This window comes from Furipterus horrens, unplaced genomic scaffold (assembly GCF_987537825.1).
Source record: "Furipterus horrens unplaced genomic scaffold, mFurHor1.1.pri manual_scaffold_4, whole genome shotgun sequence".
NCBI lineage: Eukaryota > Metazoa > Chordata > Mammalia > Chiroptera > Furipteridae > Furipterus > Furipterus horrens.
In genome coordinates this window covers 31,052,874-31,076,748 of record NW_028327174.1, presented here as the reverse complement: position 1 = coordinate 31,076,748, position 23,875 = coordinate 31,052,874, and the positions used below count along the sequence as shown (strand labels likewise).

The window sequence follows — 23,875 nt, the reverse complement described above, 5'->3', positions numbered from 1 at the left end:
TGTCAATGAGTCCATCAAAATTCTTTCTAATTCTCAGCTACTCCAGTATCAGCCGTGTAATTTTGGGCAAACTGCTTAAATCTACCTTAGTCTATTTCCTTATCTGTGAAATGGAGATAAAACATCTATAGATTATGATTAAGTAAAGTAAATGCCTATAAAAAATACCTCATTAAGTCATAAAGCAGTTTATATCAGTAAGTGCATAGCACTTTTTAAAAAATAATAAATTCACAAAACCAGGGTAGGTGATCTTCTTTTAGCGTAATCACAACAAAGTTATACATTGAAGATTTAATTTGGTAAGAACATTTTTAAATTTTTAATTTTCATCCCACAAATACTATTATAAATTGTATTATTTATATTCTTAATTGGGACATTGCTAAAAATAAAGAAAATAACTTCATTGTTTTACAACTATGGACCTCACCAGTACATATAATTTTATCAGATCATTGTAATTAAAATAAAATTTTACTGACACTAGAAGAAATGGCTTGATTTCCTGGTACAGCATATTCTGAATTACATGTAGCTGATTTGCAACACTATTCTGATTTACTACTATGTGGAATGAATTTACCCCCACCATTCATGAAGTTAGCAAAACATGTACACAAATCTACCGAAGCCTTTGTTGGGAAATGATCTCACAAACTGGCATATGTGAAATAACTTAGATACCTGTTATCATTGCATTTTTTTTCTCAGAAGGAAACAAGCAAAATACCAACTAGTAACAAACAAGGAGAACCCACAAAATCAAGGATGCAATGATAAATGGAAATCAGTAAGGAAGAAGACATGTATGGGAGGAAAAAAAAGTCATGATTTTATCTAATGCTGAGAAACAAATCCCCTTCCTATTAGATCTGTGACTACCAGGGGGAAAAAAGGTATACTTCTCCATGCTCTCCAAATACACTTCTTCCTGAGAAGTATAATAAGCACTTAGAGAAGATAAAAATAAATAACCTCTCTAAATCATTCAAATCTACCACTCCTCATTTAAGATTCAAACACAGACATTATCACTAGGATTCACAATAATGAAACAAGCCCTTCAACTTCAGATTTGATTCTATTCAGACCTTACCTATGTTATATTCACTATTAAAATATCAAGAATACTAAACTTGAACAATAGTCTCCAAAGCAGGTGAGTGTCATGATCCATTAGAGCAGCTGTTCTCAACCTGTGGGTCGTCACCCCTTTGAGAGTCAAATGACCCTTTCACAGGGGTCGCCTAAGACCGTCGGAAAACACATATATAATTATATATTGTTTTTGTGATTAATCACTATGCTTTAATTATGTTCAATTTGTAACAATGAAAATACATCCTGCATAGCAGATATTTACATTACGATTCATCACAGTAGCAAAATTACAGTTATGAAGTAGCAACAAAAACAATTTTATGGTTGGGGGTCATCACAGCATGAGGAACTGTATTAAAGGGTCGCGGCATTAGGAAGGTTGAGAACCACTGCATTAGAGCAAGGGAAGAAATAGTACCATTTTTCATCTTCTTGGTAACTGTTTTATAATGTGCATTAACAGTATTACCCGGATATACTATATACATGTGTTAGAACTGAGTGCCCAAGCATTTTTTAAAACTGATGAGCTACACATAATCCAAAAGTAAATGGATCCATAACTTAAATTCAGCAGCCAACTTTGAAAAATGTTTAATTTCAGCAATAAGAAAAAAACTTGAGAATTTAGGAAAGTTTTTTCACTTGTAGTAACAAAAAAATTGCAATGTTTTAGAGATAACTTTCTGCTTTATAGTCTGGATTAGTATGAAGTCTCTTCTACACTCTTCTCAGATCCCAAGAGAAAAAGATGCATTTTTTTTTTCTTTCTAGTTCACTCTTGCAGTGGCCTCCCTTTTCAATGACAGCTTTGCTTAATCATATTTCTTCACTCAAGAGATAGTTCATTACCCAGTTGACTCTTTAAGAACCAGGCACAGTGCTAGCTAGGCTCTGGGGTACCTAAGTCAATTCCTGCTCCCTACATTTACAAGTCTTATCATCTAGTTGTGTTCTACCTATCTTCATAAAATTAAGCACATAACAACTGTATGTGTGTGTTACAATAGACTTAAAGTGCTGAAACAGACTACAAATAATTTTGCTATTCACACACACATCACTTTGGAGCAGACAAGTTATTTTTACTTGATTTTTACCTTTAGCATGTTCAATTTTTCTAAAATATCGTTAGAAACACCAACACTACTGTGTTTTACATTTTTTAATTTAGGATGAAATCAAAGTAGCCCTCAATATATAAATCTATGCAGTTTGTATTCTAAGGCCATATACTCACACTCCTTTAGCTACTACAGATAAAACTTACATCACTGAATTCTCACATTGTCCCACAGGTATCTTGTTTATTACTGTTAACAAAAATAGATAAGCAGCACTGGCTGGTGCAGCTCAGTGGATTGAGTACCAGTCTGAGAACCAAAGGGTCGCCGGTTCGATTCCCAGTCAGGGCACATGCTTGGGTTGCAGGCCACATCCCCAGCTGCGGGTGGGCAAGAGGCAACCACACATTCATGTTTCTCTCCCTCTCTTTCTCCCTCCCTTCCCCTCTTTCTAAAAATAAATAAATATTTCTTTAAAAAGATAAGTAAGCAGAGCTGAAGAACAGTAAAAACTGTATTTGCATAAAAGCCCAATATAAAACAAAAGAATTGTAAAACACACAGATTTTCAGTGAGGCACTTACGTAAGGAGCGCCGTCTTTTGTTCTTTAATTTCCTCCTTTTGTTCATTCCAGCTTTAGAAGGAGATTCTTCTTTGGCCTTTGGCTGGCTAGAAACTTTTGAGGAGTTCTGCTGACTGAAGTGTGTGGGCACATGGCGAGCTAGCCCTCCCTGAGAAGCAAAGCTGGCATTGCAGCCACCAACAACACACTAAATAAAAATAAAAACAGGACGTCAGGGGTGCTGGGTGGGGAACAAGCACAATATGAGCAAGTATTCCACATTTTCAAAGGTAAATTAGTAATGCTATAGAACTAATTCCAGAAAACAACTAAGAACCCTTTCATTTCATACATTGCCCAAAGTAATACACATTAAGCAGTGGCACAGCCAAAAAGTGAAGCTCAATTTTCATGCCTTTCCAGTTTAATGCTCTTCCCACTATACGCAAGACAAAAACAGTGGAATCTTCTTCACCAAAACTCTGGTTTTGAATTAACCACTTTAAAAAAGAGAAGCAGTAAGCTGTTTTACATCAAAGACTTAGATATCCAGACAGCTACATGCATTTCTGGACTTTTTAAGTTATTTTTGTCTTACAATATATGTTATTTCAAAATCTCCAAAAGCCACCATCCTGTTCTAACAGAAAAAAATATTGGAATAATGACATTTATTAGATCTAGCCTATCAGAGAAGACTTACGCTCAGAATTGGACTTACGCAACCCTCTACAAGGTCCATTAAATACTGCCTCTTTACCGTTAGCCTCCTGTACTTTCAAGACTGAGAAAACAGAAGGTTAACTACTGAAGTCCAACCTGGTGGAATAAATGTGGAATGCTTTGACAGCACTAACACTGCAAAATACAAGTTATCTAGGGTACAAATGTGTGATTTCTAAGTTATATCTTAGGAAATAACATCTGCATGTCTTCTAACAAATGAACGTTAATTAAAACAAACACCAGTTGCCCTGGCTGGGTAGCTCAGTTGGTTGGAGCACCATCCTGATACACCAAGGTTGTAGGTTTGATCACTGGTCAGGGCACATACAGTAACCAACCAATGAATGCATAAATAAGTGCAACAAATTGATCTCTCTCTCTCAAAAATCAATAAATTTTAAAAAATTAAAAAGCTGAAAAAACAAGTACACACCATTTTTCAAAATGATCCCCAAACAGCTAAATTGCTGGTATCTTTTCGTTTAGTAATTTATCCACTTTATCTAGTTTCTGACTTGACAACCAAACTCCAACCATACGAATTTGTTATGTTTAACACCAACTACATCCATCAGATTATTCCTAGGTGTTTCAATTTATATAACACTTTAACTAGCTAATACCACAAAAAAGAATCTACATGCTTCCAGGGTTTTTCTTTCAACAGGCACTCTACCATTTTAAATTTCTAAAAACACAACACAATCCTCTATTAGTAAAGATACTAACTTTATGCACAGTCTCTCTAAAACTGCCTAAGTGCAAAGGCGTTCATCCTCCTTTGAGAAGATCCTCACTCTTTTGCTGCACATTTAAATATTTATCCCAACTCATCCTTTCCATGCATTTTGAAGGCAGGAGCATACTTTTACCGAATTGCTTATAGACTGAAAAAACCAATGCTGGCTGAATCACTTCACAACAAGCTCCTTATATGGTGTCATTAATCATTATTCTTTTTACTTTAATATGCAAGAGACAATTTTATGGGCTCTAATGGCACTCAGCATTACTAATAAAAATCTCTGCCCATTCTAGGGTGCCCACTAAGAGGCAATGGAATGATTCAAGATTTTAGTTCAAATAACTACCTATTCTATGCCCAGTACCATGCAAAATTCTACAAGGATTACTGAGACAGTTCTCACCCTGAAAGTGCTTATATGGGGTCGGCAAGATATATGTATAAAGTGACAACTTCAAAAAACTACAATTGGGGGGTTAAGCACAGAGTGCTATGGGAACCATGAAAAGAAGCAATTAGCCATATCCAGTACTTGGAAATTAGTATTTCATTTACTTCCTACAAGGACCCTATCACTACTGTGGTCCTCAAGAGAGTCTGCATCTACAATGATCAGCTATAGACACTGACAAGGAGAAGTCCAGCAACTAACAGTTATTGAGTTCTTAGAATATAAAAACTTCTACACTTATTTTGAGTACCAAGAAAATAATGTTTTTTCAAGTTTCCATCTTCTATAGATTACCATGTTGCCATAAAAACAACTGTCCGCCACAGAAGCCAAGAACCAAGTATTCCTGCTTACCACTTTAAGAAAAACCACTATAACGAAGAAACTAAATTTTTAACTTTATTTTCATAATTATTTATTGAGGTGAAACTCATATATTATACTATGTTAAAGTGTACAAAGCAGTGGTGTTTAGTGTATTCACAATGTTACAAAACCATCAGCTCCACATCCTTGCCAAATCTTATTTTTCATTTATTTTATTAAAAGCATCATAGTAAGAAGTAGTGCCGAGGTGTGGGGGTGGTATAAGGGGACCATGTAAGGAGACTAAATGGTAACGGAAAAAAATACAATAAAGATTAATATTTTTAAATAATTTGTTTATTTATCTTTACAGAGAGGGGAAAGGAGAATGAGAGGGAGAGAAACATCATTGCGTGGTTGCCTCTCACTTGCGCCCCCAACTGGGGACCTGACGTGCAACCTAGTCATGTGCCCTGACTGGGAATCGAACCAGCGACACTTGGCTCGCAGGCCGACGCTCAATCCACTGAGCCACAGCAGCCAGGGCCTAAGATTAATTTTTTTAAAAAGTAGTGCCTTTATGGTTGTTTGTATTTTCTTAACCATTTTAAAATTTAAAACATGATACTTAAGTACTGAAGAACTTTTAAGTATGTTTGTAAGAACCTGGGTATGTGAACACTTATGCAGCTGTGAATTTTGTAAACTCTAAACATAGACCAAGTGTTTAGCATCTGAATGGACAGTGCTTTAACACTAATTACACTAATGGGTTAGTTTTTGCACTATCCAATACATTTTCGCTATTAGACACAAAATAGCTACTGAGCAGTTGAAATGTGACTATAAAATGCACACTGAATTTGGGAGGTTTAGTATGCGAAAAAAGCAAAATATTTCATCAATTCTGTATATTGATAAAATATTGAAATAATTAATGGGTTATTTCAAAGATATTACTTAAATTATTTTAACCCGTTTTAATTGTTTTACTGTAGCACTGGAAAATTTAAAATGACCTATTTGGTTTACACATATTTCTATGACACAGTACTGCCACAGAATAAGCCATACAATACTTATTTTTCTTTCTTTCCAAGATAGCATCCCTATATTCCCTAACACCTACTCTAAAAATATACAATAAATATACACCATTTGTGGCCAATGTGTTAGATGCTTCAAAGAATATAATATAAATAAGACAGTCCTTTGCCCTTGGGTTCTCGGTTTAATAATGGTTATTCAAACAAATGTGTTGAAAAAAATCCACACTTCAAATTTGAGAACAGCTACTTGACTATATCCATAATTAAAAGGCAGAAATGACATTAACAGTTTAGATCCATGCCCTTCAGGTTTAAATTCAGAGGCATTTTGTGATATGGTTCCACCAGGATTATCCTATAAAGGTCCCAGTATGTTTGATGGATTCTTTTTCTCCTGGGATCCTTCAAGACTGCAAAGTATAGGCCCTGGTATCATCTAAAAGTGAGAGTTAAATATCCACAAGTTTATTTTAATCAACAATTAAATCAATGATTCAAGGCTTTGAAAATAAAATGAGTAACGAGAATTCTAACAGAAAATTGTTTTCTTTGATTTTTTTAAAAAGATTTTATTTACTCATTTCTAGAGAGAGGAGAAGGGAGGGAAAAAAGGGAGAGAAACACTGATGTGTGAGAAAAATACCAACCGTTTGCCTCTCACACCCCCCAACAGGGGACCTGGCCTGCAACCCAGGTATGTGTCCTGACTAGTAATTGAACCTACGACCTTTGGTTTACAGGCCAGCACTCAACCCACTCAGCCACACCAGCCAGGGCTATTTTCTTTTATTTTGATCATTCCTCAATTAAGAATCATAAACAAATCTAAAAAACACAAACGTACAATAAAAATTTAGAGAAAGTACGTTTATTAAAAGGAAATATAACAGCACACATTTCACTTAAATACATTCCTTTTACCCTAAAAAAGAAAATTTTAAGAGTCAACGAATCATATTCCATTCATCAATGTATATCACAGAGAACAGGTAAGAGACAAATCTGCTGTTGCTCAAATGGCCTTAGTATCTTCATCCTACTAACATGAGCATTTCACAGTACTGAGTGTGTTTAAGCGTTCAGATATTAATGTTTTCACCCACACACACAATGACTCTGAACTTAAGCCACCTCACACAGTGTTCTGATGAATAAGCACCCTGTTTCAACAATTAGGGGAAAAATGGCTTTTGGACATTGACTGTTTTAAATGTTTTATTTCCCAGATTGACTGAAACACTCTATGTTGTTACTGTTGTGGTGAAGTAGCTGCTCTAAAATTTGAAACTTGGAATTACTGGGGTTTTTCCCCCTAAACAGATCTATTCAAATGAAGCAAAACTAAGATTGTCTTTTCCAGTATAAAGACTATGAAGTGCTATGAAAATCTACAAGGAGTTATTTAAACAATAAGCAGAAAACACCAGTTTCACAGAAGGTACTAGTAGTATTTATTAACAGGTAATCTAAAGGAAAATAAAAATTCCAGGTAGAAATGCTGGTTTCTTAGTTTTGACAAATGTACCACAGCAACATGATAACATCAGGGGGAACACACTGGGTGAAGGGACAGGGGGACTCGGTACTATCTGCAACTTGTCTGTAAATCTAACAATTTTCCAAAATAAAAAGCTTTTTTAAAACTCCAGGTAGAAAGCACAGCCTATACAAAACTTCAGTGAGAACTACAAATGGTACAATGTGGCTGGAAGACAATTTCCTATGAAGGTATTAGTAAGGAACCAAATGAGAATAGAGAAGCAGGTAAATATCAGGTATGAAGACCTTACTATGCATCATGCTAAGAAATGTGAATTTTAATTTGGAGAGAGTGAGGAGTTACCAAGAATTCCAAGTAGTAGAGTGACTAACAAACATAAAAGATGAACTAGGGATAAAACAGTAGGGTGAGAAGTAGTAGTCATATTCAAATTACACTGCAGGTCAAAACGACAGGATTTACTACTGCATTTAGGGGGAGACTATACGTTAAGAAAGGAATCAAGAATAATGCAGAGCTCTTAAAGCTAGAGTAACTAAATAATGATCTTACTGCTTACTGAATCTCGAGTAGGACCATGTTTGAAATAAAAAAACAAGATTTTGTACATGTTAATTAGTTCAAAATGCTCTATTAGACCTACAAGATAAATATTCTATTCTGGAATCCATGGCAAGTTAGGGCTAGAGATAACATCTAAGAGAAATCAGAATATAAATAGTATTTAAGCCAAAGGACTAGAGAACACCTAGAGTGAGAAATTTTAAGAAGCCACTCTCCAACATGCAGGAGTCAGAGCAGAGGCCAGCAGAACAGACTGGGAGCAGCCAACAAGTTTGGAAGAAGGGGAGGCGGGAAAAACAAACAAGTGTGCTATCAAGGAGGCCTAGAGAGGAAAGTGTTAAGTTTTAAAAATCCCACATGCAACAGGCATGTGAAAGCACAGCCTTTCAAAAGGCTCTTCCCTTTCAAAGAGCACTGAATTGGTAACTGCATTTACCAGAAAAATGTTTAGTAGCGGTTACTAGCTACTTAGTTCACTCAGTGATATAAGAAGTGATATTTCTCTTATAAGGTCCCCATTAAGGGAAATACCTCATAGAACAGAGTTTCTTAAGCCTGGGTGCACATCAAAATCATCTGAAAGATCTTTTTAAATAAAGCAATTCCTGGCAACATACCCCAGAGATTCCCATTTCATTGGCCACAGGTGCAACTCAGACATCAGGATTTGGATACCCAGTGAGACAGTTGGCATAGTAAAGGAAGAAACTCTTGATTCTTAATTCTTCCCAAATAATGAAATTCCTACTATTCTCCAAAGGTGACCAATTTGTTTTTCTTTCTTCGGGGGTGGGGGAATCATTTTTTGTTTTCTGTATCATGATGATCATTGCAGCTATTATCCCTATTCATACTCAAATTGTACACTTTGGTGAGTGGGAGACTCCTAAAAATGGGCTGTCGAGGCTAAGCAACATCAGAGCTTCAGACAGACACACAGACATACAAAATGGCAAAGAAGAATTTCTGAAAGATAGCAGAACAGGGTGTTTAAATCTTTTTATTATTAGAGAATGGTGGCTGAAAAGCAGATTCTCACTGAAGTGTATGTGTGTAAGGTGATGGATTGAAGGGAATCCTTGCACAACTGCATACATACGCCAAATCACAGTATACTTTAAGTATCTTATCGTTTTATTTGTCAATTATACCTCAATAAAGCTGAAAGAAGTAAAATAGTTAAATTATCAACTACCATTATAAAACAGATCATAAAAGAACTGAATAAGGAAATTAATCACTCATCACAGTGAATGATGTAATATTAGTATTCCTCACTGTGTCCTGAAACAAATGACCAAAATTGGCCTGTATGCACAACTATAAGCCACCTCATAGTGGGGATACAATAGTTTAAGTCTGGTTTGAGAAAACTTTTATATCAATTTTTTAAACCAGGTTCTTGGTTCCAAAACATCTAAAAAGACTGGCTGTTTTAGACTTGAAAGTAAGTCTGAGTTTCTCAAGCATTACTCTATCACAATGAGAAGTTATTCAAATATGTCAATATTATGAAAGGAATCCATCATGTTGAGCTATAGAAGACTAGTTGTGAGTTAAGTTACAATTAATAAATTAACCCAAGACAATTAAATTACTATAAATAATGTTCAAAATAACAGAAATATCAGACAAGGGGAGAAACAAGTGTGTGAAAAAAGTGAGCTTATCTGAAAAGTACAACCACTCAATTTCAAACATATTCGTACAAATTTATCCAGACAAACCACTGCTACACTGGCAATAAAGAAAAAGGAAATCAAAACAATCAACAAATGTGATGTATATATGTATTTTTTTTCAGTTAAGTAAAATATTTGTAAGTAAGGTTGGGCTGAAACCACTTAGCAATGATAAAGCTTAATATCTAATGACTAACAAGAATCAAAAATCACAATTTCAAAACAAACAAACAAAAAAAGACCAAGAGAATAGTTTTTAAAATCCCAAAATCCTAGTACTATAAAAGCACATGCAATGTTTTCCAAACCTCTAGTAATTAAAATGTTTTATTATGTTTAACAAAATGACAGCAACTCCCCTTCTCTCAAACTCTAAATGTACATACAAAGCAGATGTACATACATGAGTGAGGGGCGGGGGCTTATCTTGAAATAATCTTTGCACTTTAATTATCATAGGCAGATACTATAAAAGCCCTTGGCAAAGAAACTATATTTGCATTTTAGGAGCATGTATGACTTTACAAAACTAAAATTTCCTAATGAGATAACATAATTATTTTCACGATACCTATCTTCTTATTCATTAAATATAAGACAAATAAAATTGGGGACCATAAAATTAAGCTTAAACCTAAATTATACATCCAAGGCTTTCGTTTCCCACATCAAGTTAACCGGCCTTATTTATGACTTCCAGTTTCTAGCCTGTGCCATAACCAACACCGATGGAGACATTTACCATTCAAAGCTTTAACCAGTTATCCCAGAAGCCACATGAGCAAAATCTGATCAATTCAATATATAAAAATCTGTAAGCATCAAAATGATGACAGTCATGGATATAAGCCAAAGATTAGATAGAACAAAGAACAGAAAACTATGTAAGAAGAATATCAACTAGTAAATTTAGATGGGAAGATGGAAAAACACTCATCTGTAACCCTCAGTTACAAATCATCGATCCATGGTAATAATTGATCCAGGCAAGGTTCATCAACAGAGACTAAAACTGATTCAAACAGTAACACATATTTACATAGCTTCAAAGTCATCTCTCCAATAACTATTAATTGTAAAGGGACAAATAAGTCTATAGTAGAAAACCTGGCAAATTCCACTTTAACCAAATGATGCTAAGTAACTTCACAGGAGGAGACAGATTGTCATCAATTGTCTCCAGAAGAGACACACTGAGAATTTTATTCTATTTTCTGCAAAAATGCCTAAACTGAAATCTGATCATTATAAAGACAGCAAACAACCCTAAAATAGAGGACATACTGCAATATAAAAGGTTGATACACTTCAAAAGTTATCAGTGCCATGAATGATAAAGAAAGGCTGAAGAAACTTTTAAGATTAAAGGAGTTTCCCTGCCTGGTTTGGCTCAGTGGATTGAGCACTGGCCTGTGAACTGAAATGAAGGGTTGCCAATTGATTCCCAGTCAGGGCACATGCCTGGGTTGCTGGCCTGGACCCTAATTCGGGGCATGTGAGAGGCAACCGATTGCTGTATCTCTCACTCATCGATGCTTCTTCTCCTTTCTCCATCCCTTTCTCTATCCCTAAAAATAAATAAAATGTTTTTTAAAGATTAAAGGAGTCAGAAAACTATGCATGATCCTCATCTGAAATCTAAACCTGCTATATAAAGGCTATTATTGGGACCATTTGTGAAATCTGAATAGCTAATAGCATCAATATTAAATTTCTGGATGTTGACAATCATACTAAGGTTATGTAAATGAATACCCTTGTTCTCAGGAAACACACACTGAATTTAGTTAGGGACACTGTCCCTCTCAAAGGGTTCCCCAAAAATGTGTGTGTACTGTACTGATAGATAGGTAGGTAAGTAAGTAAACAGAAAGGAGAGATGGAGGAATGGGGGAAGACAGATGGAGATATGTATTGGGTTGGCCAAAAAGTTTGTTTCTTTCCTGTAAGATGGCTCTAGTAGCGCTTAGTTATCTTTAATTTCATTTGAAACAATTTTGTTAATTTGTATTATGACAGCTGTCATATCAGCATGCATTTAAAAAACTTAATCAAAATCAGTGAATTTTGTACAGCCATTTTAATACTGAAGATGGAAGAAAGTACAAAACATTTTGACATCTTATGCTTTATAATTTCAAGAAAGGTAAAAATGCAACTGAGATGTAGAAAAAGATTTGTGCAGTGTATGGAGAAGTTGCTGTGATTGCCTGAACATGTCAAAAGTGGTTTGCAAAGTTTCATGCTGGAGATTTCTCGCTGAACAATGCTCCATGTGAGGTAGACCAGCTGAAGTTGATAGTGATCAAAACAAGACATTAATTGAGAACAATCAATGCTATACCATGTGGGAGACAGCTGACATACTCAAAATATCCAGATCAGCAAAGTTATTGGTGAAAATGAAAAAAGTGTCTTTTATTTTACAGAAAAAAAAATATAGATTTTTTGGCCGACCCAATGATGGATTGATGGGTGGGTAGATGGAGCAAACATGGCAACATGTTAACTGGGACTATGGGTTAAGGGTATATGGGAGTTCTTTCTATCGATGTGTATGAGAGAGAAAACTAGCAAGTTGAAATTATTTAGAAAAAAAAGCATATAATGTCAAAAAAATTGTCAACTTGGAAAGAATATTTAACTCCTATCACAGCATGGAAATGATGTCATTCCTACTTTATAAAATGAATACATTCAAGAAGGTTTCTATTCTAAAAGTACAAAATTAATATAGGAAAAAATAGCAATGTGAATACATAGAAAGGTATTTACATTGTATATACATTAAAATGTATAGTAATGTCAATATACTGAAACTTCTAGCCAATATATCTATTACATATAGCAAATATGTACATTAAATACCTAGTATTTATAAATCAGAAAGAAAAAAAATAGAAAAAAGGGCAAAGCAAATGAATAATCAATTTAGAGGGAAAAATACAAAGAGCCAAATTGTTATGTTTTTCTGGATGGAAAATGTAACAATACCTATCAAAAGCAAGCCCATATATAGATCCACTTTGACCTAGCAAAAAAGCTACTAGGAAGTTATATTTGCTCACAAAATGACTTTATAAGTGTATTCATTGATTACACTGTTAGTTATTATACTGGGGAAAACTGGAGCAAAAAAAAATACCCATCAAGTAAGGATTGGTAATAAAAATGGTAAACTCACATATTACACTACCATTAAAGAGTTAACAAATTTATTGACATGAGGAGATGCCCAATACAGAACAAAAAAATGCAGGTTGCATGTAGCTTCGAAAGAATTCTCTTTATTTCTTTAATTGGTACATATATGTTAAAAAGTCAAATATAATTGAGACAATAAACTGGTTTTATATAGATGTTAGATTCTAGTTATAATACTGTATTATTTAAGCTTTTCAATATCAAATTTTTAATAGTAAGCAAGTACTACTTTTATAACATATTTATTTCTGTGTGACAGAGTAGAAGAACAATAAGACACTACTTGGAATTAAGAAAAAGCTTTGTTGGCTGTGAACGTGGTCTGTCATAGCCAGGTAACATCAGGTACTATACCAACCCTACCTTTTCCTGTTCTCCATCACTTTTCCTTATTTAGGCTTAATCCTAAAGAATTTCAACTTTAAATGTTTTCAGTAAAGACAGTAACAAATTTTTTAGAATTCATCATCAAGATGACTTTATCAATTATCCCACACACAAAGCACCCCATTACAGAACAGCCACACTATAATGTTTTTAAAGATAGAAATTTAATACTGAACTCTTTGGAGAATGCTTGAATCATGCTATGAATATGAAAAGGCAAAAAATACAATGCAAACTCCTTAGAAAAAGTAAAATCCAGACTAACAGACAGTTTAGAGATAACAGTAACCCAAAGACAATATACAGTACATATATGCACAGGAGCCATTCTGCAAGACAAATTACTGAGAGGCACTGAAGCACAAGCGTTTAAGTAGACAGACCCTAAATTCATTCTGCCTCTGAAGTGCTCAATCTCCCACTAACTGCCCATAACCCTACCAAATATTTAATCTTTTCTTACCTTAGTTCCTCATCTATAAAATGAGGGCAACAAGGGTAATAACCTCAAAGAACTGATGTTGTAATGATTACATTAATTAAAGTGCGATGTAATAAATTATGCATGTAATGTGCAAGGCACAAAGCAGCACCATTCAAGCCTTTTGCTAACCCTGATTATTTCCAACCCCTCCACTTTGCCCAGCTCATCGCACATCAAATACTAAAACAATATGAGAAACTTTTTGCTTCTAAATTTAAATTGCTTTTAAATTTCCACAGTTCAAGCTTACTAGTCATAAATGTTTTTTTTTAGTATTTCCAAATAGTCACCATAAAGTATCTCATGTATATTTGAAACTACATGCTATTACACAAATTGTCCACTCACTCTATTCTTTTATGCTTTCCTTTCTTTTTCTAAAAAGCATATATTTCGGTCATTAGATAGTGGTCATGGTTGTACAACCCTGTGAATACACTCAAAACTACTGAATTGTACATTTGGTAAATTTTATGTTATGTAAATAATATTTAAAATATAGATACTTATTAATGCCTGAAATAATCTCTTAATACCAGAAGAAAAAATTCTTGGCTTTTTCGTAAGACCCTTCTCATCTTCACATACTGTGGGTAGGCATAAATTTTTTGAAAGACTACAAAAAAACTAATCATAAAAAAAAGTTGATAAATTAGACTTCACTAAAATTAAAAACTATTCTTCAAAAGACTCCATTAGGAAATGTTAAAAGAAAACAAAAACAGACTGGAAAAGTGTATTTGCAATACATATATCTGACAAAGTATTTATTCCCAAAATATTAAAAATTATGTAAAAGACAAACCATTCAATAAAATAATGGAAGGGTTGAATAGGTACTTCACCAAAACAGGAAATCCAAATAGCCTTATGTATGTGAAAATGTACTCAGAATCGTTACTCACTAGGGAAATAACAATTAAAGCCACAATGAGGAAACACTACACAACAATTAGAATGGCTAAAATTAAAGACTGACAGTATTAAGATATAGTACTAAAACTCTCAGCTATTCCACTCACACGGATACAGCCAAGAGAAATGACTGTATGTGTGCAATCAAAAGACATGCTGAAGAATGTGCATAAGGCAGCTTATTAACAGTAGTTAGAAACAACCCAAATGTCCACCAGCATTAGAATGGATCAGCTATGATATATTTGTACAATCAAATACTACACAGATATTTTTAAAAGACGACTTGGTACAGAAAATTAGGAAAATCTCGTTGCTATTTTCTTGCATGAAAAAGGCCAGACAAAAACGTTGATACAACTAAGCCAGGATGACAGAAATCAAAATACGGCCTCGGGGGAGAAGTAGAGGCCTGGAGAGGGGTAGACTGGGAAGAGACATTAGGAAATTTTGTTATACTGAAAATATTCTTCACTGGAGTAGTGGTTACACAGGTGCATACATATAAGACAAATCTCTAAATTGTTGAACACTTAACTGTGCTTGAAGGTGATGAGGTGTTAATGTTTTGGAATAAGTCTCTTATTTTTTTGAAAAAACTTTTTGGGTTTTGTTCCCCCCAAAATACCATCACCTCATCACTCACCTCTATCTACGCATACAGTCAACTACACTGAACTTCTCTTTCCCAGCTCCTATTATATAGTATAGTAACCCTTCCACATGGATTTGAACTGTGTAGGTCCACTTATAAACAGATTTTTTTTTCAATAAATACATTCAGCCCTCTCTATCTGTGGGTTTTGCATCCACAGATTCACCCAACTGCAGAGCAAAAGCAGTATTTCTGATCCATTGTTGGAAATCCATGGATGTGGATATGGAGGGTGAGGAAAACTACAAGAATTGTTTTATGTCTTTTAATATAAGCGACTGGAGCATCCATAGATTTTGATATCCTTGGTGGTCCTAGACCCAATTCTCCCAGGAAACTGAGGGCCGACTATAGTTAAGCTTTGGGGCAGTCAACAGTTATACAAAGATTTTTGAATGCACAGGTTATCAACCCATGTTGTTCAAGGATCAAGTGTACATTTAACTGATCTCTAATCCATGTTTCCAGAGATTCTTTCATAGATCACTTTTAAAACTTAAAACATTTCATCACTCAAATCTATTTAGATTTATGTAAACCTAAAAAATGTAAGTTCCCTGAAGAGCACAGGCCTGCCTTTCTTATTCAACAATTTATTTCCCTCTCTCTAATGGGAAACATCTATAATTTCTAAACAAAGAGTTGGGGAAAAACCTATTTGTATGGTCTTTGAAATTAACCTGCACATCATAACCGACCATAAATTGCTGTCATAAAGAAAAATATATGAAAAAGCACACTGTAAGTAAATTATTCTTTTACTTCAACAATAACTTCTTACATTTATTGGATATATACTGTTTACAACTCTATGAAGGAACTATTATTACAAACTACACATTAGAAAAAAGCTTAAAAACCTGTCCCAGGTCACACACTTCTAATAATTGTCAGGGCCGAGATCTCTTGTATGGTCTATAGGAAAAACTAGGTTGTTAAAAGTTATAGGACCCACATGTCAACAGAAAGCTCAATGAGGCCACTGATGTTTTTTAAAAAAGAGAAAAAGAAATCCAAATGGTTAAACATATGAAAAGATGTCCAACATCACTCATAATCAAAGAAAAGCAAATTAAAACTACATTAGGATACAATTTCTCATACATTAGATTGGCAAAAACCCAAAAGCACTCTGTTAGGAAGGCTACGGAGAAGGCAGCTGCTCTAACATTTTGATGAGGGTACAACGCCCAGGGAGGGCAATTTAGCAATAGTAATCAAAATCACCAATGCTTACCCTCGCCAGGTAGCTCAGTTAGTTAGATCATCATCCCCATACGCCAAGTTTGCAGATTCAATCCCCAGTCAGCATACATACAACAATCAACCAATGAACGCATAAATAAGTAGAACATTTGTCTCTCCCTATCTCGCAAATCAATAAATTTAAAAAAAAAATAATTACCAATGCTTATATAGCCTTTGATCACCCACTCAAATCATTTTGAGAATTTTCTCCTCCATCTATAAGCATAAATATGCAAAATGGCATGTTTAAAGATTCATCACTATAGCACTCTTTGTAATAGTAAAGACTAGAAACAAACCAAGTACCTAAAAGTTTGGTTAAATGAACTGCCACAGCCACACACAATGAAATACTATGAAGTTGTTAAAAAAAGAGAATATTCTCTATAAACAAAGAGAGAGCTCTAGTATAAAATACGGTTTTTAAAAAAGCAAGGTACACATACACACAATAAAGATGTTAATAATGGGAAAAAAATGGTGTATGATATTTGGAAACTCTATAATCTTTGTAATATTCATGTAAATTTAAAACTGCTTTAAAATAAAAGCTTATTTTAATAGACCGTATATAGTTTACTAAATTCTGTGATAGGAAGAAGAATGAGATTACATATTTACCTGCTTGTAGTTTCATAAGGAAATACTAGAAAAATTCAGTAGAAACTAGTATCAGTTATTTGGGGGAGAGGGACCAAGGGAACAAAAAAGGAAGAAAGATTTTAAGTGTAATTATTTATTTATACATTTTTAAAATTTATATCTAAAGACATGTGTCCATTGATTTTAAACAAAGAAGGGGGAGAGACAGGAAGAGGAAGAAGGAAGGAGGGACACAGCAATTGGTTGCCTCCTGTACATGCCCCAACTGGGGATGGAACCCACAACCTGGGCAGGTGCCCTCACTGGGAACTAAACCGGCAATCTTTCAGTGCACAGAATGATACTCCAACCAACTAAGTCATGTGGCCAGGGCTCTTCATACATTTTAAAACTCACTAAAGGTTGTCTTTTCAAAAAAAAACTTTATTTTTTAAGAAGCAACTCCACAAAAATTAACTCCTTCCTAACGAAACCCAAGGGAAGTTTTTGGCATACTTACATAGCAGTAGATATCATGGGTTTAAAAACTATTAAACTTCTTTAAACTTTTAGTCTGTATGCTTTTCATAATTACAAACCAAAATATTTTTTTTAATTTTTAATAAAGATAAACATAAAAAGTTTTTATAAAAACTTGCTCTTTGTTCAGATTTTCCTCAATACATCTATTGGACACAGTAATTCACAACTAAGTTCAGTGCATGACCTCAAAATTGAAAAGAATAAAGACCCTTAATGTTCTACAATTACATTATTTATTTTATTTTTTAATTTTTTTAAAGAATTTATTGATTTTAGAGAAAGAAAGGAGGAAAGGAAGGATGGGAAGGAGGGAGACATCGATTTCTTTTCTATGTATTGATGCATTCATTGGTTGATTCCTTTTTTTTTTTTTTTTTTTTAAGATTTTATTTATTTATTTTGAGAGGGGAAAGGAAGGAGAAAGAGAGGCAGAGAAACATCAGCGTATGGCTGCCTCCCACATGCCCCCAGCTAGGGACCTGGCCCACAACCCAGGCATTTGCCCTGGATGGGAACCGAACTGGCGACCCTCTGGTTTGCAAGCCGGCACTCAATCCACTGAGTCACACCAGCCAGGGTTACAATTACATTTTTTATGTAATAATCATTGTCTGCTAATAAAAAAAGGCTGAAACCTATGAGAGTGAGAAAACCAACTTGAAACAGATGTATTCAAGTCATTCATCTGTGTACTATTTTCAAGACCCTACACTCAGAGACTTTTTTTCTCTTCTCCAAATTTTAGTAATAGGATTAAATCATCTTTTCCCACCTACTTTTTAAAATTCCACGTTATCTACTGGAATGTTAAAACAAATGGTTCTTTTAAAATTTTTTAGAAGGGCAACAGTATGCTGATTAAGGATCTTTGGAACTTCAGTTAAAATTTTTTAAAAAGACTCACATACATTTACTTACCTTGAAAGGTTTATCTCCACTGTGTGTCAGCATATGCCTCTGTAACCAACTCTGACTGGTTGATGGTGTATTATATACTTTACATCCTTTCCATAAGCAAACAAATACCTGTTAAAAGAAGAGCCATAATAATTTCCATTACTTATTTCAACAGTTTAATTTCTTATAAGCTCAAATGAGCATGTTGCATGCCTTCAATTGGCAAAAAGAGCCATTTAATGTATGAGTGAATCAAATGCTTAATGTCAAACTTGCAGAACTTCCAGTATGAGAGGCACAGTTTTAACCCTTCCTCCTGAAGGCTGCTGTCCATGCCCTCAATAAAGAACTAAAAAATGTTAATTAGTGAATACTGATAGTTTCATCTTCAAGAAGTAATATAATTAAACTATCCAATTACAATTTCCTGCTCCTCGATTCGTATTCTCCCATGCACACTACTTATTCTTGCATTATTCTATTCATTAAAAATGATTTTTAATTACCTTGAATAGGAACCAAAACCTAATGCAAAATGTCAAATTAATATCATTGCAAAAGCAATGGACATGAGTTACTCTATCATCATAATAGACATATACATTCTTGGGTTCAAGCAATATGACTGGGTTTGGTAAAGCACAAATCTGTCAACTAACCATCTAATCTTTATCATTTTCCTACTAGTAAGATACCAATTTCCTAATTGATTATATTTACATCACTAAAATGGATCCCTAAGACCAGCAGAAGATATATGAATCTACTGTAATCATTGCCTTCAAAGTACCATTTCTGTGCTCTGTTCTTTTCTGAGGTACAAACAACTATAAATAGAGCCATACTTAAGACTATAATGCATTAACATATTACAGAACAGAGAGAAGAGACAGAACTGAGAAAACAATCATCAGTCAGTTTAAAATAAATTCTTTTAAAGTAGAGAAAAAACGACGACCTAAAAAAACTATCAGTGTTTGCACAAAACCAAAACCTGTATCAGATAGGTCTAGACAGGCAATACTGTTATTGTTGCTGGTTGATGTGACTATTTCGAGAAAGTTATTGCACATCCTGATTCCATAAGAGATTTGCTCGTTTCTTTTAGTTAAGCAGATATAAAAGCCATTAACAGTTCCTCCTTTGTACTTAAAATTCATGACCTAGTACGTGTTTATAAAATAATTACTAAAGTTGCCAGAATTAAAAGCTACTTTTGAAATGAATTAAGTGAAACAAATTGTAAAGCTAAACCTATATCTCATAAAATTTAATTCATAAGATTTGATAATCACATGCAGATAATCAATGCTATCTATTAATTTCCTGACTCAAGACTTACTAGACTCTCAGTCTTAAATTTTCCAACCAAGTAATAAACAGGAATCAGAGCTTGGTTTAAAATTCTCACAAGTCATACCCCCCAAACAAAAATGTCTTAAAACAAGTATTTGGGAACAAAATTAACATAATTTATGTAATAACTTTTATAGAATTCTGTTGATGTAACTCTGAAGTGACCCCTGTGCTGAATTACAATACCCTAAAAAAAAAAAAAAAAAAAAAAAAAAAAAACCTCAAACGCTGCACTAACCTAATATTATCTAACCACTACATTTGAGAGAAACCACAAATCTCTTATGAATAAACACAAATATGGAGGCAATGGCAGATCCTGTAATTCCATCTATCAATTTCCTAACTCAAGACTTACTAGACTCTCAAAGTCTTACATTTTCCATCCAAGTAATAAAGAGGAATCAGAGCTTGGTTTAAAATTCTCACAAGTGATACTCCCCCCAAAACAAAAATGCCTTAAAACAAGTATTTGGGAACAAAATTAACATAATTTATGTAATAACTTTTATAGAATTCTGTTGATGTAACTCTGAAGTGACCCCTGTGCTGAATTACAATACCCTCAAAAACAAAAAAACAGAAAAATATTCAAATGCTGCACTAACCTAATATTATCCAACCACTACATTTGAGAGAAACCACAAATCTCCCATGAATAAACATAAATATGGAGGCAATGGTAGACCCTGTAATTCCATCAGATAATAGCCTTAACTCTGAGTAGGTAAGGTCCAGACTCTATAGGGAATAATGTCTATTCACACTATTAGGGCAACACCTTCAGGTTCAAAGAAAAACCATAACCATCAACTTAGTAAATATTTTAGGAAAAGAAATAAGTGTAAAAAGACCAAAGCTAACTATGTTTAGCCATATTTGAGTGAAATACTTGAAAAATAATAAGGGGGGAATGAGGAGGAAGCAATAAACATGCACAAGGTAGTCTTGATACACAAAATGGGACTAAAAATCCACATCAAGGATCCACTAAACCACAAAGTTTTTAAAAGCTAAATTTTCTTTACTAATTTATATTAGAAAAGCCCTTTGATAAAACAATAGTCCAAAATCTGACAAAAGGATTTTTATTCAAGCCTGTCTTTTTTTGATTCTTATATGTGAAAAACATTTTTGTACCTTATTTAGAAACTTTCTTGTTGTACAAGTTAACCCTGAAAACCAAACACCATAAGAAACAAGCCCGAATATGAAAGAAATTATCCAAAAATAAAATATCTTACAGTTCCTCTATACTATGTTAAAATGAATTAAAATTTAGCTATATCAATTAGAATATTAAGGACAGAGGTTCATAGCCCAGGCTCTCACAATAGACAGATTTATGTTAATTAGGTTGTATTGGATGTAACAGAAACAGAAAGAACAAAAGTGAATAACTAAATTCTATCCAGTTTTCACATTTCCCAGCTATGTAACATTGGGAGAATCACAACAGGCACTATGAGCACACATTTGGTTAACTCCAAAACATGATAAAAATGCAAAATGATAAATATTCTCTAAGAAAGCCTGGTTAACAAAAAAGCTGTGTTTATATTAACTATTAGAGACCTTTCTCAAAATAACTGTCACCAGATTTTTCTACCACCAAGGGAGGAAAAAAAAAGGAACCATGGCCAAAATGAAAGAACAGATAAAAACTCCAGAGAAAGAACTAAAGAAAATAGAGGCAAGCACTCAGATGCAGAGTTCAAAACACTGGTTATAAGGATGCTCAAGGAACTTAGTAAGGACCTCAATAGCACAAAAAAAAATCCAGTCAGAAACGAAGCATAGACTAACTGAAATAAAGAACAATTTACAGGGAAACAACAGTAGAGTGGATGAAGCTGAGAATCAAATCAATGATTTGGAACATAAGGAAAGAAAAACAACTGATCAGAACAACAATAAGAAAAAAAATACAAAAAACAAGGATACTATATGCAGCCTCTACAACAACTTCAAGCAGTCCAACATTCGCATCATAAGGGTGCCAGAAGGAGAAAAGAAAGAGCAAGAAACTGGAAAGCCATTTGAAAAACTAATGAAAGAAAACTTCTGTAATCTGGTGAATGAAATACACATACAAGCCCAGGAAGCACAGACTCCCAAACAAGATGGATGCAAAGAGGCCCACTCCAAGACACATCATAATTAAAATAGCAAAGGTTAAAGATAAAGAATCTTAAAAGCAGCAAGTGTTTTCATACGACTGTCAGCTGTTTTCTCACAAGAAACACTGTGAGCTAGAAAGGATTGGCAGAAATATTCAAAGTCATGAAAAGCAGGGACCTACAGCCAAGATTGCTCTACCCAGCAAAGCTATCATTTAGAATCAAAGGGCAGATAAAGAGCTTCCCAGACAAGAAGAAAAACTAAAGGAATTCATCACCACCAAATCATTATTATATGAAATGTTAAAGGGACTTATTTAAGATAAAAACTATGAACAATAAAATGGCAAAAAATACATATCTATCAACAATTGAATATAAAAAACAAACTAAGCAAGTAAGAACAGAGACAGAATCATGGATACAAAGAATGCTTTGATGGTTGCTGATAGGAGGGGGCTATGGGGGAATGGGTGAAGAGGTGAGGTGATTAAGTACAAATAGGTAGTTAAAGAATAACCATGAGGATGTCAAGTACAGTATAGGAAATGGAGTAGCCAAAGAACTTACATGCATGACCCATGGACATGAACAATGGTGTGGGGATTCCCTGAGGGGGCAGGGGGCCAAGGAGAAAAAAAATCAGGACAACTGTAACAGCATAATCAATAAAATAATTTTTTTTAAAAGGCACTACACAGCCATTAAAGAATATTTTTGAAATACCAAAAAATCTTTTCATTTACAGTGACCTAACTTGCAAGATGTGCAGGTCAACAATTTCAACGTTACAAGAAGATTTTCCATTGAGAACTCGTCTAGAAAGCCTTACTTATTACTGTCAGAATAGGTGAGCTTTACCTTCAGAAAAGAGTACAGTGCAACCTGACAGAGTCTATGTATGCATAACAAAAATTATTCAGTGATTATTAGTAAATTAAAATCAGCCAAATATATTCTAAATACAGAGTCGGCAAATAGTATGTTACCAACCCAAATAGAGGGGTTGAGGGGGTAGTTTCACTAAGAAATTAGATTCCTTTGACAATAAAATATGACACAAAAAAATCCCTCTCTAAAAAAAAAAAAAAAAATCAATAAATAAAAATTTTAAAAACCTCAAATTACAGTAATAAAATACTTTTCGTGATTGCAAAAGATATGACCAATTTCATGTTGTGTTCAGGAGATACCAGATTGTCACTCAAAATGCAAAGTGACCTCCTAAGATTGATTTCACTTCTTAGCAGCTATCTGATTTGACCCTGAGAGTCTACCAATGTCATTTAACATAAAGGTAACTGGCCTCATTCAAGTCTTTGAATATCCTACCACTCCTCCACCCCCAATCTCACTCTGGCCCTCTCCCCTCAAACACACTAAAGAAAACATACAAAAGTAAACTTAATAAAATGGCACTTGTAAAATAACTCCTGCATCAAGGAACATAAACATATTTCTTTCTGGCAACTGTTTTTAAAGTAAGAAACAGTTAAAACAGAAAGAACAGAAGACTAATGAATCTTACTGGACCACTGAAATCCTAGAAGATGAAGTTCCCCACCTACAAAAACTTAGGTGTGTATTAAGAGGACACTGGGATTTGAAATTTGATTAGTAAACTAGCTCAGTCTAATTTTGGAAATGCAATCATATATGAAAATATGGACCCCAAAACACAACTCTATTATACTTAACAGACAAGATTCATTTTTCCACCTGTTTTTAT

General features: G+C 34.1%; 1 protein-coding gene across 2 annotated transcripts in view; it reads right to left on the bottom strand.

Annotated features, from left to right (window-relative positions):
- Positions 1-23,875, bottom strand: part of AEBP2 (AE binding protein 2) — a 60,298-nt gene that overhangs the window by 15,339 nt on the left and 21,084 nt on the right. For both annotated transcript variants that reach the window (XM_090272892.1, XM_090272893.1), the window contains exons 3-4: positions 18,692-18,799; positions 2,753-2,939 (exon numbers count right to left, since the gene is read on the bottom strand). In XM_090272892.1, the coding sequence (XP_090129018.1) occupies positions 2,753-2,939; positions 18,692-18,799 (295 nt within the window). The remainder of the gene's footprint in view (positions 1-2,752; positions 2,940-18,691; positions 18,800-23,875) is intronic.